General features: G+C 39.4%; 1 protein-coding gene across 2 annotated transcripts in view; it reads left to right on the top strand.

The window, feature by feature from the left end:
- LOC130914660 (protein Aster-A-like) overlaps positions 1 to 17,358 on the top strand; it is a 68,373-nt gene that overhangs the window by 10,937 nt on the left and 40,078 nt on the right. For both annotated transcript variants that reach the window (XR_009062980.1, XM_057834071.1), the window contains exons 3-7: positions 1,189 to 1,740; positions 12,814 to 13,033; positions 15,097 to 15,117; positions 15,199 to 15,283; positions 15,388 to 15,491. Coding sequence is in view for 1 of the 2 variants with exons in the window: in XM_057834071.1 (XP_057690054.1) it covers positions 1,367 to 1,740; positions 12,814 to 13,033; positions 15,097 to 15,117; positions 15,199 to 15,283; positions 15,388 to 15,491 (804 nt within the window). In the remaining variant the exon portion in view is untranslated. The remainder of the gene's footprint in view (positions 1 to 1,188; positions 1,741 to 12,813; positions 13,034 to 15,096; positions 15,118 to 15,198; positions 15,284 to 15,387; positions 15,492 to 17,358) is intronic.

The raw sequence follows: 17,358 nt of genomic DNA, 5'->3' as shown, positions 1-17,358 counted from the left end.
AAGTGTTGGATGGTGCGTCTTGACTCACGAGAGATAATGGCTCGTCATCCAGAATTAATTCTTCGGCAATGACTCTTGTTATTCCCTGGGCTTTGGGACTGTCGAGTGCCAGTTTGTCACGCATAGCAAAAGTTTCTGCCAGTGTTAGTTGCGTAGGACCTTTCTTTTTGTCTTCGTTTTCTTAACATACTCCTCATATTGTTTGTGGTGGTATTTCGCTAAATGCTTGATTAGGTTGGTTGTATTAAAACTTCTTACAGCTTTACCACCACGCTTGACTCTCTTGTGGCATATGTTGCACTCTGCCTCTTCGTTTTTGTCGTCATTTAAGGTAAAATGATCCCACACAGCTGACATTTTTACCGATAGTCTCTCGGTAAATTGGGAGACGGTAATGTAAATGTAGTGTGTTGAAGGTGTGCTGTAAAATGCGGACCGGATTTTATGGAAACCGAAGCAAAAACTGGAATGGATTTTGTAAATCGGTGCGCTGGAAAACCCGGACCGGACTTTCAAAAGAACTGGATCGGAAGTCTGGATCAGAATGTTTCCGTGTTGGCCGATCCGATACCGATGCGCATTTTTTGCCCATATCGGCGTCCGGTCCGATCCAAATATCGGACTTCGGGACATCTCTAGTTACTTTAAATGTGTTTTAATTGTATCTTCAATATATTTTGTCAAACACACTTAGTAATTGAGGTTAAATTTGATGTTCAGTGCTTTATTTATTTAATATGATTCAATATGATCTAAATAATGGGTGCGAGAAAAGTATTAATTTTCAGTTGAAATGGCATTAAAAAAGGTCTTAAAAGTCTTGAATTTAGATTTATCAATCCTGGGGGGACCCTGATTTATTAGATAAGTGTCATGGGGTCCCAGTATTATGTACGAGTGCCTTTTGCCACATACAACCTCAGAGTGCTTTAAATTCCCAGTTTTTTTTATTGTGAACTCATTAGGGATGTAAATAACCAATTTCATATTGCAAAGTTTGCTGCGATTCAATTTGATTAAAGGGCCGTCGATTGATTTAATACAAATTTACGCACGCATAACTCTAAGCCTAGTACTAGTTTGCTCAGTGGAGGACTTGATTGACAATTTCTTTTTATGAAGTGTCTCATTATAGCAAGTCAGATGTCAGCTTGCCTTTTGAGTGCAAAGTCTTTTCACCCCCCTCAGGTGTTTTACCGCTGAGCTCGCAAAGATGAGCCACGTAAAGCAAATAGGACTGCAGAGGAACCATGAAGAAACGAGGTGTGGAAAGACTGGCGTCCTGAATATGCCTCGCTCTCAGAGGAATTGATATTTCTCCGGAATGAGTCATTTCTTGTGGGTCGTATAGCTGACATTCTCAGAGATGACCATGTCCTCCTCTCGCCCCGTCCCGACCCTGACCATTCTGCCCCCATCCTCCGATACCGAGTCCTGGTCCCGCTCACCCAGCCCCCGGCCCACTCGTTCCGGCCGCCACCCGCGTATCTACCGTGGCCGAAGCCGAACCAAAAAGCGGAGTTCCGACAAGCGATCTGTAACCCCGCAGATTGTAATTGAGGAGGAAATTACCCCTGCACTCTCCCCACTTGTGGCCCCTGATTCCAGGAGGGAGGATCCGGGTCAGGACCTCCTTCTGCCACCTTCCCAATCTTGGTCACGTAGTCCTTCTCCCAGCCGGCGCTCCCGGTGGTCCCTTAGGAGCCTGCTGGGAAGGGATTCTGACTGGGAAAGCTGCAGGTTAGTGCACTGGATTACGGAGCCCCATATCTACAAAGAACTGATATTAAAATAAACCATTAACTCATTCGGGGATCATTGATGGAGAGGATAGACTCAACTCGACCTGACCAGAATAGTATAGAAAGTAGGGCTGCAGCTATCGATTATTTTAGTAGTCGATTAATCGATGAACTAGTTAGTTCCAATAATCGAGTAATCGGATAATGAACATGAAAAATTAAAATACCTGAGCTGAGCATCACACGATATAAAAAAATAAAGAGGATCTATGTACAACAAAAGAACAATGGGCTAACTTGCATAGCAAAAGTCGGCTAGCTTAAATGCTAAATTTTTTTTTTTTTTTTCAATGCTTTTGACAAATGGTTCGGACACATATTTCAAGAAAAAAATGGCTAAATATACCTATAAACTAAATTATGAATGCATTAAAAAACATAAACAAAAACTTACGTTGGTCTTAACAGGGAGCAGTTGGATTCAGCCATGTGAAATGAGGCAGACCAGAAGGCAGTGTATCCACCCTAATCAATAAAACTGAATGCAAACACTTTCAAAACAAACCATTACAACACCACTTTAATTAAACGAATACTCGAAGCAATAAAATTTAATTCGAATATTTTTTTTATAATCGAATACTCGAGTAAGTCGAGTAATCGTTGCAGCACAAATCGAAAGCATTTGTCATTTCAATGCTGGCCAAAAGTATTTGCACCCCTGCAACTCTGTCAGATAACGGCTCAATTTTCCCAGAAAATGATTGCAATTACAAATGCTTTTGGTAGTAATATTATATTATTATATATTATTATTATTTATTTTTATCATTTAGGGCTGTCAAAATTATCGCGTTAACGGGCGGTAATTAATTTTTTAAAATAATCACGTTAAAATATTTGACGCATTTAACGCACATGCCCCGCTCAAACAGATTCAAATGACAGCACAGTGTAATGTCCGCTTGTTACTTGTGTTTTTTTGTGTTTTGATGCCCTCTGCTGGCGCTTGGGTGTGACTGATTTTATGGGTTTCAGCACCATGAGAATTGTGTAATAATTGACATCAACAATGGCGAGCTACTAGTTTATTTTTTGATTGAACATTTTACAAATTTTATTAAAACGAAAACATTAAGAGGGATTTTAATATAACATTTCTATAACTTGTACTAACATTTATCTTTTAAGAACTACATGTCTTTCTATCCATGGATCGCTTTAACAGGATGTTAATAATGTTAATGCCATCTTGTTGATTTATTGTTATAATAAACAAATACAGTACAGTGATACCTCAGCTCACGAACGCTTAAGCTCACGAACTTTTCGCCGCAAGAACATTAAATTCGCGAGCATATAGTCTCTGCTGACAAACTAGTTTTCAACCGAACCGAACCAAATCACGCGGTCGAACAGCGCCACGAGAAGCTGACGCACGCTCATGGCGTTCCAGTTCGTCCCCTCCCTTTCGTTGAGTGCGGACGTGGTTTGTGTTTGATAGACATTTTGGACCATATTGAGTGTACTTTTGCTATTATGGGACCGAAAAAGACCCCACCACAGGCTAGTGTTAAGCCTAAGAAGACATTAAAGAAAATAAGGTATATTTTTGTGTAGTTTTAAGGCTTATTTAGTAGAAAATTATGTTTTATGGGGACCTGGGAACGGATTATTCTCATTTTAATGGTTTCTTATGGGAAATAAATGTTCGGAAGACGAACTTTTCGCCTTACACACACTTTCTGGGAACCAATTATGTTCGTGAGCTGAGGTATCACTGTACAGTACTTATGTAACGTATGTTGAATGTATATATTCGTCTTGTCTTATCTTTCCATTCCAACAATAATTTACAGAAAAATATGGCATATTTTATAGATGGTTTGAATTGCGATTAATTACGATTAATTCATTTTTAAGCTGTAATTAACTCGGTTAAAAATTTTAATCGTTTGACAGCCCTAATTATTATTATTGTTATTATATTATTATATATTATTAAGACTAACTCAGTGTTTTTTAACACTGATTTAGTCTTGATTCATTAGGTTGGTGGTTCTCGTCCAGCATAAGGTCCGCTAGTTGGAAACACAAGGTCTGCACAGCATGATTTGTGTCCCAAAAAAAAATACATGATTGAGAACAAAATTACACAACCCAAAATCCATAGACATGAGTCCGACATTGCCTAGTTGTTCAAATGTGTATCAATACAAATCCGCTAATCAGAACTAATCCCAACAACACGCTTATTATTGACAGTCAATTCACTGAGCACTCACAACATGCCGGGAGGCGGAGCTCCTACGCTCCCCACTTACCCTGCTTCAGAATCATGACATCACCCCCAGCCAATGGTACTCTGCCTCTCATCTGATGATGTCACAAAGACCCAATCAGAGGAGGCCCTGTATGGTGAGGGTGCTCCCTCCACTCCCCTCACCATCTTCTCTCCCCTCTCAACATCTGATCTGGGTTTTGTCAAGGCAAGAAGTTAAACTTTCTGCTTTAAAACCACAGGAAGTAGATGCTACTTTTACCAAAACCACACATAGCCGATTAGAGACCCTTTTTTGGCTTCCTGTCTCAACTGGCAGGAAGGAAGAGGTACTCCTCATTTCCTGTTAGCTTGACACAACTCAGGGCGCGCAACGGTAAAGAAGATAAAACGCATCGAGATTGAGGTTTCTGGATTATGATGTGCGCTGTAATCTGGGGATCGGGTGGATTCTACTTTTGGAGACGCGTCGCTTGCTAATTTTCAAAGATGCTCGAGAGGAATTCAGTTAACCGGGCTCTCAAATAAAATGGTAGTGAACTCATTGGCTGCCATTGACAGTGATAGACATTCAATTCATTTGGGCTGCCAGCCCATCCCAGTTCAAATGGATTTGATGTCTATCGCTGTCAATGATAGCAATGTTTGCCAGCCAACCTGTAGTTATCTGAAAACTAAATATTTTACAAAAGTTAACATTTTGAGAATAATATCTCATACCAAAAGTACCGCAATTTTACTAAAGGTCATATTACAAGAAAAAAAAACATACAAAAAAGTCAAGTAGTTATATTATGAACATGATTAATCTGGATTTCAAAATAGTGACAGTTGACTTGCATAGAAAAATGTGTGTTTTATGACAAAAGTCACAATATTGCTACAATTCTTCTGACAAAATATACATTTTTTTTAAAGAATACCGTAATTTTCGCACTATAAGGCGCACCTGCGTATAAGCCGCCACCCACCAGATTTGACATGAAACCGGGATTTTTTTCCATAGATAAACCGCACCGGATTAAAGCTATAAGATAACACTTTGTTCAACGGCGGCATCATAAGATTGTCATAAGACCAAATGAACCACCATGAAGCTTTGCAGCCACTTGGCTCAAAGCTTCATTGTTTTATAAGGGTTTTCAAATAAAATAACATGAAACATTTTAATCCGACAACTGTTTTTATCAAATAATTTTCTGTACCGTAATTTTCGCACTATAAGGCGCACCTGACTATCAGCCACCACCCACCAAATTTGACATGAAAACGGCATTTGTACATAGATAAACCGCACTTGACTATAAGCCGCAGATGTCCTCACTGTATTATGGGATATTTGTATGGGACATTTACACTAAAAGATATTAACCGGCAACACTTTATTTGACAGCATCATACAATTGTCATAAGACCAAATGAACCACCATCAAGCTTTTATCCAATTGGCTGCAAAGCTTCGTTGCTTCAAGAAGCTTCATTTGGTCATCACTGTTCTCTTGGGAGAGAAGGTCAACCTCTCCTGTTGACAGCAGTGGGCTGTCAACACTGTGGTCGTCCAACATGCCTCCTAGCATGTATTGTGGCGCTACATATGTAAACAACAATCAAAATTCATGTTCTGTGTTAATTATTTCTTCAGTTACTGTTCTAGTTGGTTGTTTCATCAATTGCTAGTTATGGAATTTGCAACACTTTATTTGACTGTGGTGCCATAAGACTGTCGTAAGACCATCATAATTATGATATGACACTGTCATGAGCATTAATAAGTGCTTATGAAAGACATCAGTTCGTGTCATCCGGCAAATTATCTCACTTTTGAATGGATGTAAAAGATCCCAGCTGAACATAAATGGAGTTAGTGACATAATTTGCCAGATGACACTTAATGGCATCTGTCATAATCATTCATTAATGCCCATGATAATGTCATGTCATAATTATAAAGGTCTTATGGCCGTCAAATAAAGTGTTACCTATTAACCCAAATAAATCAACACATAAACCACAGTGGACTACAAGCCACAGGATTCAAAATGAGGGAAAAAAGTAGCGGTTTATAGTCCGAAAATTATAATAACTTGTTTTTAGCAGGACTGATTATTAGGGGAAAGCTATATTTTTAAACTAAGGGAAAAAATGACACTTGTAATATGTGAGTTATAACAGTTTCAAAAAAATTTGGGGGAAAACTGAAAAACAGGAAACAAGGTAACATTGCTGGTATTACACGAAGGCTTCTCAAGTTGTAATAAGAGGAAAATATGTAAGTGAACAAGTCTTAAGTCATTCACTGCCATTGACGACGATAGATGTCCAATACATTTCGCCTGCCAATGCGTTAAATAGGGAGTTTTAATGCTTCCTTCAAAGCTCCCCGTGAAGTGGTCTCTTATCTATGCCCCCCAGCCATATATTTTTTTTAACTGAGACCCACTCCCTCCCTCCTGGGCATAAAGCTGCACCCCCTCCCCCATCTGTAGATTGAGGGGATTACGGATGGACGGCAGCCCGTCGGCGGCTCATCCTGCACAGGCAGCCGTCGTCTGTCCACGATGGTGGGATTCTAGCATCCCTCTTCTCCCCGCCGCAGGATAGTTTCTGGCCGGGTACATCGAGGAGGAGACGCGTGGGTCTCGTATGTTTTCTCTCGGACCCCCGTTCGGGACCACGAACGCCCCATGACATGTTCGAGTAAGTCATTCGACGGAGCGTTTACCATACTCGTCTTTTTATTGCGATACACGTGTAATTACGATAAAACGTAACATTTTTATTCTATTTCAAGACATTCTGGTGTATTCAGAATAAAAAGGGTGGTGCGTTCAAGTGAATCTCGGTCGCTCAGCGGTCATCCGGTCACAGGCTGCTCTCACTTACTCCCTCCCCGCCGAATAAACAAGGCAGCCTCCATCCACCCACAACCGGCTGCTTTTCAACCGCCAGCGAGCGAACGAACCTAGCTCCCGCCGCGTCTAGTGCCTCCTACTCTGGTTGTTTTTGTTAGCTTGTCGGGTCCCCGCAGCTTGACGTGATTGATGCTAAAGTAGCCATGGTGCTAACGCGCTAGCCGTCACTAGTTGGCTGCGAATGAATGAATTCACGCTACAGGGGTGACATTAAATATGATGAATTATGTTATAATTTAAAGATATTTTAATAATTTGTTGTCGTTGAATTAGCCAAGTGTCGCTGGAGCGCCTTGTAAACAAACGCTGACACAGATTCTCAACACTAAGCCCATTTAATAGGCTAATGCTCGGGACCGTGGTAGGATCACTCATTTGTGACTGATTATTTCTAGTTAACATGGCATTAAATAATATATTAATGAATAAGGTCACCAAGGATGCGGTGATACTCAATAATAACTTTTGTTGTCTTTGACATTTATGACCATGTGAATCAAAATCACATTTCAAGATAGTTTTAAAATAAAGCAAAAAAAAAAAAAAAAATTTGGAAAAGCCTACTTGAAAAAATATTAAAAAGGCACAAGGTCTCACATTTATTGTTTTGATTGAAATTTTCGTGTTTTCTTGATATTTTCCGAAATTTCCAGGTTTGCGGTGAATCAGTAACAGGCACACTTTTGCAAAATAGACAATGTTTATTTTGAAAAGAAAATGCCTGTTACTTATTCACCGCAAACCTGGAAATTTCGGGAAAAAAATTAGATTTGTAGACTTGTTAAATTCACTGTAGAAATCAAATCTGAATGTCACTTCAACGTCAACACTTTGGGTATGTTTACATAGGAAAAAAATCTATTCAATCAGCGTTCGGATTAAAATTATGATCTGATGCACTGTGTTCATGGTTACTATAAATGTATTGATGCCATTAGGTATAGACCCCAATCACCAACGTCACACAATCACGTGATCGCTGTATTGTGCAGCCATATTGTCAGTCATTGTGTGTCCGTGTTGTCATTGATCGTAGTTTCTCAAGGTGGATTCACTAGCTAATTATGGAAGCCCCGGTGCTTTCAGATGCTGTTAACTCATTGGATGAGTTGCATGGAAGCCGTTATTTGGAAAAGCTTCGGTCGATCCAGTCGCCAGATCCATATTTGATGCCCAAACCGATGTTTCCTCCCGTCCGGTCCTGTCCCGTGCGTCAGAGCTCGTCCTGAGACCACAAAATTTCCAATCATACTCCAGTTTATGTCACGATGAGGAGTCGGGTACCCAAAATCGTCACCCGCCCGAATTTAAACCGACATTTGGTCAGTTGAGCGTCACCGTTGTCACGATTGTAAAATTAAACTTGATCGACAACGGGCCGATGTGTGCCGAAAAATAGCTGCCCCGCCTGAAATGTCCCCCCTGACAGGAGCGCTTATTTATAACGCTTTATTGACGTGAAAACATCAAATGTTTTCATGGACGCATTACAGTAATGGATTTACGACTGTAAGATCAGTTTTAAATAATTAAATTACACAAAATATTAGTACTGTATTTTAGTAACAAATCGTGGACTGGGCCACATAAGCATCTTTGAACAGAAATGTATTAGTCTACAGGTTTTCACGACCATATCCCAATGACAATCACACAGGTATGACATTTATTAGTTCAAGCAGAGTAGAATAATACATATTCACGGTACAAGAAAGTCGTTTCCGTGTGGGCGCTCCTGTCAGTGGGGACATTTCACGCAGGGCGGCTATTTTTCAGCACAACACCTGTTGTTGTGCTCATCTTCTTGCTGTGCGATCGTGGCGACGAGCTTCGTAGTCTCCGTCTGATGATGTCTGCGATCGTGTTGGCATCATATTGATGTTTTCGCCGCTGTCTAACGGCTGTAGACACAAACGCATCATGGACCGAAATAAACAAACCGTACTGCTTTCGAGATTTGCCCTTCAACAATGGGCACACAGCAACTACTAAAATGACCGTTTATCTTCTCTGTTACTGCAACCAACCGCCACACATGCCTTCACCATTTTGATTAATCAATGTTAACGATTGTCAGGAAGGTTTTTGGGTTCATTTACTAGGCGGTGATTCCTTAGACAATCAGAAAAACACTCAGTAATAGGAGGAATGTACATAGCGGTAATATGTAAACACGATGAGCTGACGGACAATATGGCGGCACCAGTCAGGGGGGCGGAGTTGTGACGTCACGTGATTGGGGTCTATAGCGTGTTCATGCAAGTTTTTAAAGAAGATTAGTGCTGCAACGATTAATCGATCGGGGGGAAAAAATCGAATTCAATTTTGCTGCTTCGAGTATTCGTTTAAGTGGTGTTGTAATGGTTTGTTTTGAAAGTGTTTGCATTTAGTTTTATTGATTTGGGTGGATACACTGCTCTGTAGTCTGCCTCATTTCACATGGCTGAATCCAGCTGCTCCCTGTTAAGACCACCATGAGCTAAGTTTTTGTTTCAGCAAATGTTTTTTTTTTTTTAAACATTCATAATTTAGTTTAAAGGTATATTTAGCCGTTTTATGTGGGAATATGTGTTCGAACTATTTAAGAGCGTTGTAAAAAATAACGTTGGCATTTTATAACATTTAAGCTCGCGGACCTTTGCAAGGTAAATTAGCCAGTTGTTCTTTTGTTGTACATACAGTATATCCCTCATTTATTAATTCTTCATACTGTTTGAGGCTCAGTTCAGGTATTTTAATTCATGTTCCTTATCCGATTACTCAATTATTCGAACTAACTAGTTCTAGTCCTAAAGAAGATTTTTAGTAAATTTGCACATTTTTTAACACCAGTATGATGATGTAGTGTACACATTTATTGAAATCTTATTTTTGAACCAAGTGTTCACGAAAATATTTAGTTGCAAACAAAAACATATTGTATGTAACTTTGTATTTTGATTAGGGCTGAACGATAATGAAAAAAACTTTGCGAATTTTTGGGGGTTTGCAATATGTTCCGATATATATTGCAATATTAAAACTAGAACAGGGGTGCCCAAGTCCGGTCCTCGAGAGCCCCTATCCAGCTTGTTTTCCATGTCTCCCTCCTTTAACACACCTGAATCAAAAGATCAGTTCATCAGCAAACTTTGCAGGAGCCTGACAACGATCCTCATTATTTGATTCAGGTGTGTTGGAGGAGTGAGACATGGAAAACAAGCTGGATAGGGGCTCTTGAGGACCGGACTTGGGCACCCCTGAACTAGAAGAATTTTCACCAGTTGACTTGAATTGCTTTGTTTGGGAATACTTTGGTTGACTCACTATGACCACACTGTATTCATATAATACAGTTTACTCCAGGCTAAGGGGCTTTATCTGTGAATTATGAAGATTGATGTATGTACACTTGCTGCTTTTATGAAGCAAAATAAAAGTTTACGTGTTAAAAAAAACGTTAAAAAAACTCTTGCACGTCCTGCGATAGGACTATTGCGCACGCACATATGGCGATGTTTAAACGATATATTGTACAGGCCTAATTTTGATGCATTCTTTTGTTGTTGTAGATGAATTCATAGGTCATAAACGTTTTTTCCACACAACAAACCAAAATGAAGTCAATGTCTGTGAAATTTTGCCATGACAACAAAAGCACAAGAACAGGACGTACTCGTAATTACCAATGTGGTAAGGTTCATCTTTCCCACATCATGCGAAGGCAGCAAAATGAAAGAAGAGCATTCCCCTACTGAAGCAGAGCGAGCAGAAGCGTGGGTAGGCGCGACTTGCGCAAGACTAAACTGGTCTCTATATGAGACGAACACGTTGCTGGAGATATTAAAGTATTAAAAAGACCATGTTGGAAGAATGGGGAAAAATACATGAAATAACCTGACGTTTAATGTCTAAATGGACAGAACAATGTTTTGTTGACACAGAAAGAATACTTGACTTTTTCAGCGAAGTTCCACTGAAAAGGCAGACTGTACATTGTCAGTAGGGGTGTGCCATCTTTGGCACCCCACGATTCGATTACGATTCAGGTGGCTACGATTCGATTCTTGAACGATGATCACGGTATTGACGATGGTCACGGTTTTCACGATTATAACGATTATCGATGCATCGTACATTATTAATTAATATATTAGATACATTTTGTCCATTATTTATTCAAAATATCCTAATGATTCAACAGGAACGATGGAAACATCCCCATACAACAAAAAGCTGCTCTTAAATTGCTTTGTTATTTAATTATTTTTACAAGAAAGTGCAAAAACTAGAGCTGTCAAAATTATCGCGTTAACGGGCAGTAATGATTTTTTAAAATTAATCACGTTAAAATATTTGACGCAATTAACGCACATGCCCCGCTCAGACAGATTTAAATGACAGTAGAGTGAAATGCCCACATGTTAATTGTGTTTTATGGAGTTTTGACGCCCTCTGCTGGCGCTTGGGTGCGATCAATTTTATAGGCTTCAGCACCCATGAGCATTGTGTAAGTAATTATTGACATCAACAATGGCGGGTTACTAGTTTATTTTTTGATTGAAAATTTTACAAATTTTATTAAAACGAAAACATTAAGAGGGGTTTTAATATAAAATTTATATAACTTGTACTAACATTTATCTTTTAAGAACTACAAGTCTTTCTATCCATGGATCGCTTTAACAATATTTAAAATGTTAATAATGTTCATGCCATCTTGTTGATTTATTGTTATAATAAACAAATACAGTCCCTATGTACCGTATGTTGAATGTATATATCCATCTTGTGTCTTATCTTTCCATTCCAACAATAATTTACAGAAAAATATGGCATATTTTATTGATGGTTTGAATTGCGATTAATTACGATTAATTAATTTTTAAGCTGTAATTAACTCGATCAAAAATTTTAATCGTTTGACAGCCCTAGCAAAAACATTAACCATTTTAAAGGGAGTACTTATTTCTCACAGCAATACAATAAAATTTACACAGGTGGAATGAATTCCACATTTTCTGGAAACAACGTGTCTTTAGAAGTAAGACTTCTTTTAAACAATATACTTTGTTTTCACAGATTTCTGTACTATTTTGCATGTTCGTAGTGTTGCCACTGTACTTAATCATGGTTTTACAGGTTCTGCATATGAAATACACGTTAGCTAATTAGCTTAGCGTTCGGCACTAACTATTAACACCTCAAACACAACAACAACACAGGCTGAACAGTTCAAGAGGGTTCGTGTACTCACCTCTTACAGATGCACATGGGTCTTAGCAACACACTCAGGACATTTTTCAATTGAAATGACTTGAAACTACAGCTGGACATCTGAAAGACAATGAGCAGCGAACTATCTCTCTTCCATCGCGCTTCTTTGACTGCCTGTCTCATACACAAATTTATTTTAGAGTCTTCTGAAAAGGAGTAAATCTCTCACTCAGTTACAGGCAGCATCCATTATAACGTTATCCATGCGTCCGTTAAAGGTGTCCGGGCGGCAGACGTGTCTTGAATTTCGTTCCGCTACAAGCGGCTGTCATAAAGTTATGTGGGAAAATCATCGTTTTTGAATCTTAGTGAATCGTCACGTGTCGAATCGCGATGAATGTAATAATCAATTTTTTTTTGTGAACTCCTCTAATTGTCAGGTACTCACTTTTGAAGTAAAACATAAGATATCCACGAATGAGAAAAATATCCAAAGGTATTTTAGTGTTTTTATTGTTGTACAGTGTTTTGTAATGACCATCACCAACCTTAACCGAGGCTGGCTGCTTTATCAGTCAAAAGAGGTTCAAGCTGATATGACTCTTGTTCTTGCGCTAGAAAAATTCCCCCTTCTGCCGTCTCGCCTTATGAAAATGTAACATTTAGTCTTGTCTTTTTGCAGCACCGCCAGTAACTCTCCACGCAGCACTCCGGGCAGCTCACCCTCCCTGCGGCGACGGGTCCTGGGGGGCGGCCGGACGAGCGAGAACGAGGGAGTGGGGGACAAAAGCAGCGGAGGGGGAGGAGGTGGTTCGGACAGCCCCCTGCCGTCAATACCGTCGGCGTCCTCGCTCTCGTCAGCCTATCCGATCGCTTCCCGACATTTCAGGAGCAATGCAAAGGTAATACTACGATTATTGCTATCTTTGTTGTTGTCTTCTCACTACAATTGTTGTTTTTTCAGTGCTGTCAAATTTATCATGTTAACGGGCGGTAATTAATTTTTAAAATTAATCACGTTAAAATATTCAACGCATTCAACGCATGTGCGGAATGACCCGCTCATGCATTGCCTCAAACCGATTACAATGAAGCAGTTTTTTTGCACATTGAGAGCTAAGAGGCAGAGAAAGGCGAGTGGACACAGGCGTTCACTGGACTGCGCCGTTTATTGGCATGAGCTTCGGCAACTCCTTCACAACAAACATACTGTAATTTTTGGACTATAAGGCACACCTGACTATAATCCGCCACCCACCAAATTTGACACGAAAGTAGCATTTGTTCATAGATAAGCCGCACTGGACTATAAGATGCAGCTGCCCTCACTGTATTATGGGATATTTACCCCAAAAGATATTAACCGGCAACCCGTTATTTGACAGCGGCATCATAAGACTGTCGTAAGACCAAATGAACCACCATGAAGCTTTGAAACAATTGGCTGCAAAGCTACATTACTCCAAGAAGCTTCATTTGGCCACTGAGACAGTCAACCTCTCCTGCCACCTGCTGTCAACACTGTTGTTGTCCAACATGCCTCCTAGCATGCATTGCAGCACTGCAGATGTAAATAACAATCAAAATTCATGTTCTGTGCTAATTATTTCTTCAGTTACCGTTTCAGTTGTTTCATTAATTGCTCGTTATGGTATTTGGTAACATTTTATTTGACAGTGGCGCCATAAGACTGCATAAGACAATCATTATTATGACATGACACTTTCATGAGCATTATTGAATGCTTATAACAGATATCTTTTAGTGTCATCTGGTAAATTATCTCGGTTTTGAATGGATGTAAAAGATCTGAGCTGGACATGAAGATAGTTAGACATAATATGCTGGATAACACTGAATGACATCTGTCATAAGCAATTAGTAATGCCCATGATAGTGTCATGATTATGACAGTCTTATAACCCCACTGTCAAATAAAGGGTTACCTGTTAACCCAAATAAATCAACAAATAAGCCGCGCTGGACTATAAGCTGCAGGATTCAAAATGAGAGAAAAAAGTAGCGGCTTATAGTCCGAAAATTACAGTAAGTATCATTTAGTGAAAGCACAACAAAAATAATATTCCTATCTTTAAAAAAAAAAGAATGTTCACAAAAAGAAAAGCGCTTCAATCTGTATTAATGAGGCCCTATCCTCACACAGTTAAACAACAATGCAAAGGGAACTGGGATTCCCAATCAAAATAGCTATGCAAAATACACATAAAACTTACTCAGGCTTTGGTCAAACTCTATTCTAACATTTCGTTTAGCTCAACAAATACAGTGGATGGCAATATTTAGTCACAATATACAAACTATCAGAGGTCTCGTACGTTGTGAAGCCAGCACTCAAATGACCGTGAAGTAAAATGCATGGATCAGTAAACAGGGAACTACGGCGTTAGTGGAGGGACAAAACACACTCATTGGCTTGATTTCTAGTAATTTAAAACTTGCCATTGACACCTTGTGGTGTATTTCAATCACTTCCTTACGTAGTTAAAGACACTGTCGAAGAACGGCAGGGAGCCTGTGTGTCGTCACCGCTCGGCAACGTCAACAATGGCGAGCTACTAGTTTATTTTTTTAATTGAAAATGTTATAAATGTTAATAAAACGAAAACATTTAAGAGGGGTGTTAATACAAAATTACTTTAACTTGTACTAATATTTATCTTTAAAGAACTACAAGTCTTTCTATCCATGGATCGCTTTAACAGAAAGAATGTTAATAATGTTAATGCCATCTTGTGGATTTATTGTTATAATAAACAAATACAGTACCTATGTATATATCCATCATGTCTTATCTTTCCATGCCAACAATAATTTACAGAAAAATATGGCATATTTTAAAGATGGTTTGAATTGCAATTATTTACGATTGATTAATTTTTAAGCTGTGATTAACGCGATTAAAAATTTGAATCGTTTGACAGCCCTAGTTTTTTTGTCTTTTCAGAAAATGCAAAGCTGGTATAATGTGAGTATCCGTTTCTAGCCCTTCAGTCTGTGGTGCTTTATTCAACATGATCTCATTGGTACCAATGTTCCTCTCCCTTAGGTCCTCAGCCCCACGTACAAGCAACGAAACGAGGACTTCCGTAAGATCTTCAAGAAGCTTCCAGACACGGAACGACTCATCGTGGGTAAGCTGAGGAAAGAACATCCTTGATTGGAGTTGGAGGATTCGAGCGTGATGTAGAGCTTTGCTGACATTTTGTCCGTTTTTTTTTTTCTTTTTTTTTTCCAGACTACTCGTGCGCTCTGCAGAAGGACATCCTGCTCCAAGGCCGCCTTTATCTGTCTGAGAACTGGCTTTGTTTCTACAGCAACATATTCCGCTGGGAAACCACTGTGAGCACCTGCTTTGTGTTAAAAGTCCCTGTTTGCACAAGTCACACACATACGTCAAAATATCTACAATATGTTTGCCTCAGGGTTGGGAAAATGTCTGGCAGCGATTTTCTAATTCATGCAAGAGACCACAAGAATGTGCTTTTTTCCCCCTGTTCTGGGTCAGTAGGTAGTGCTTTTTATGACAAAGGTAGAAAAATGGAAAGCATAAAGGGGAAAAAATGATAATTTTCATATGAATTTTCGTTGAGCAGTAAAGTAAAGAAGTATTTGAAAACCCTGATATTTTGCAAGTGCTCCCACTTGGGAATCATGGAGGGGTCTGAAATGTTCATCGTAGATGCATGTCCACTGTGAGAGACATGATCTAAAAAGAAAAATCCCAATGTATCATTTTTTAAAGATTTATTTGTGTGATACAGCTGCAAATAAGTATTTGAACACCTAAGAAAACAAATGTTAATATTTGGTACAGTAGCCTTTGTTTGCAATAACAGAGGTCAAACGTTTCCTGTAGTTTTTCGCCACGTTTGCGCACACTGCAGTACGGAGTCGACCCATCAGTCAGGTTTCTGGGCTATCACAGAGAAATAGTGGGTTTGAGCTCCATCCAAAGGTTCTCCATTGGGTTGAGGTCTGGAGAACGGCTAGGCTATGCTAGAAACTTGTTATGCTTCTTATGGAGCCACTCCTTGGTTTTCCTGACTGTGTTCTTCGAGTCATTGTCATGTTGGAAGACCCAGGCACTATCAATGCTCTGACAGAAGGAAGGAGGTTTTTCCCCCCAAATCTCCCAGTTATCCCCTCTTAAATACAGTGCACTCGTCCTGTCCCACGCGCAGAAAAACACCCCCAAAGCATGGTGCTACCACCCCCATGCTTCACAGTAGGGATGGTGTTCTTGAGATAATACTCATTATTTTTCCTCCGAACACATTAGTGAAATAATGACCAAACAGTTCTATTTTACTCTCATCTCACCTTAAAAGTTACTCCCATGTCTTTTCTGCATCATCCAAATGGTCATAGGCAAACTTAAGTCATGTGCTGGTTTAAGCAGGAGAACCTTCTGTACCATGCATGATTTCAAACCATGGTGTCTAGTAGAGGCGTGCGAAATTTCTGATTCTTTGATTATTCGCGATTCGGCTATGGAAGATTCGAGAAGGATTCACAAACATCCAAATTCAGATTATTGAATTATACCAGGAATAGTGGAACTAAAACACAGTCAGCGCGGTCTTCGGGACGCAATGAGCAACGGACAGAGAATAAAATATCATCTTCAACTCATGCCGCTAGATAAAAAAACAAAAATGCCAGACTGCGGCCGACAGCCGCTACAAACGTACAGCCACAATAATGCTAAGGTAGATATCACATATATGTAGAGCAGGATGTGAAATGACAGACGATGGCGGCGTTAGAACATGTATAGAGAACCAGATGCGAAATTACAGACTTAATGGCGTTAGTAAACAGCTGCCATCTTAAAGCAGTATAGACTTCACTGGAAGGCTTTGTTGTAGTGAACCTAATTAACTTTTTATCTAAAATACTCCCAAATCGGCAAAATCTTGACTGAATCTATCTTTCAATGATGAAACTGTTTTAAACTTTCACAAGTCGAAAGTAGACAGAAGGGAAATTATGGAATAATGGGAGCAATTTTAAATGGTAAATGGTGTTATACTTATATAGCGCTTTTCCACCTTTGAAGGCGCTCAAAGCGCTTTACACTACATCGCCATCTACCTACTGGTGACGCAGCACAACTTTAACAATTTGATTCACAACATAAAATTAAATGTAGTTTAAAGCTGCTGATACAGAATGGGGACTTGAGTATTTTATTTACTGTTTTGAA

The sequence above is a fragment of the Corythoichthys intestinalis genome, chromosome 4, assembly GCF_030265065.1.
Source record: "Corythoichthys intestinalis isolate RoL2023-P3 chromosome 4, ASM3026506v1, whole genome shotgun sequence".
Lineage (NCBI taxonomy): Eukaryota > Metazoa > Chordata > Actinopteri > Syngnathiformes > Syngnathidae > Corythoichthys > Corythoichthys intestinalis.
Note: the sequence above shows the minus strand (reverse complement) of the source record. Positions and strands in the feature narration are given on the sequence as shown.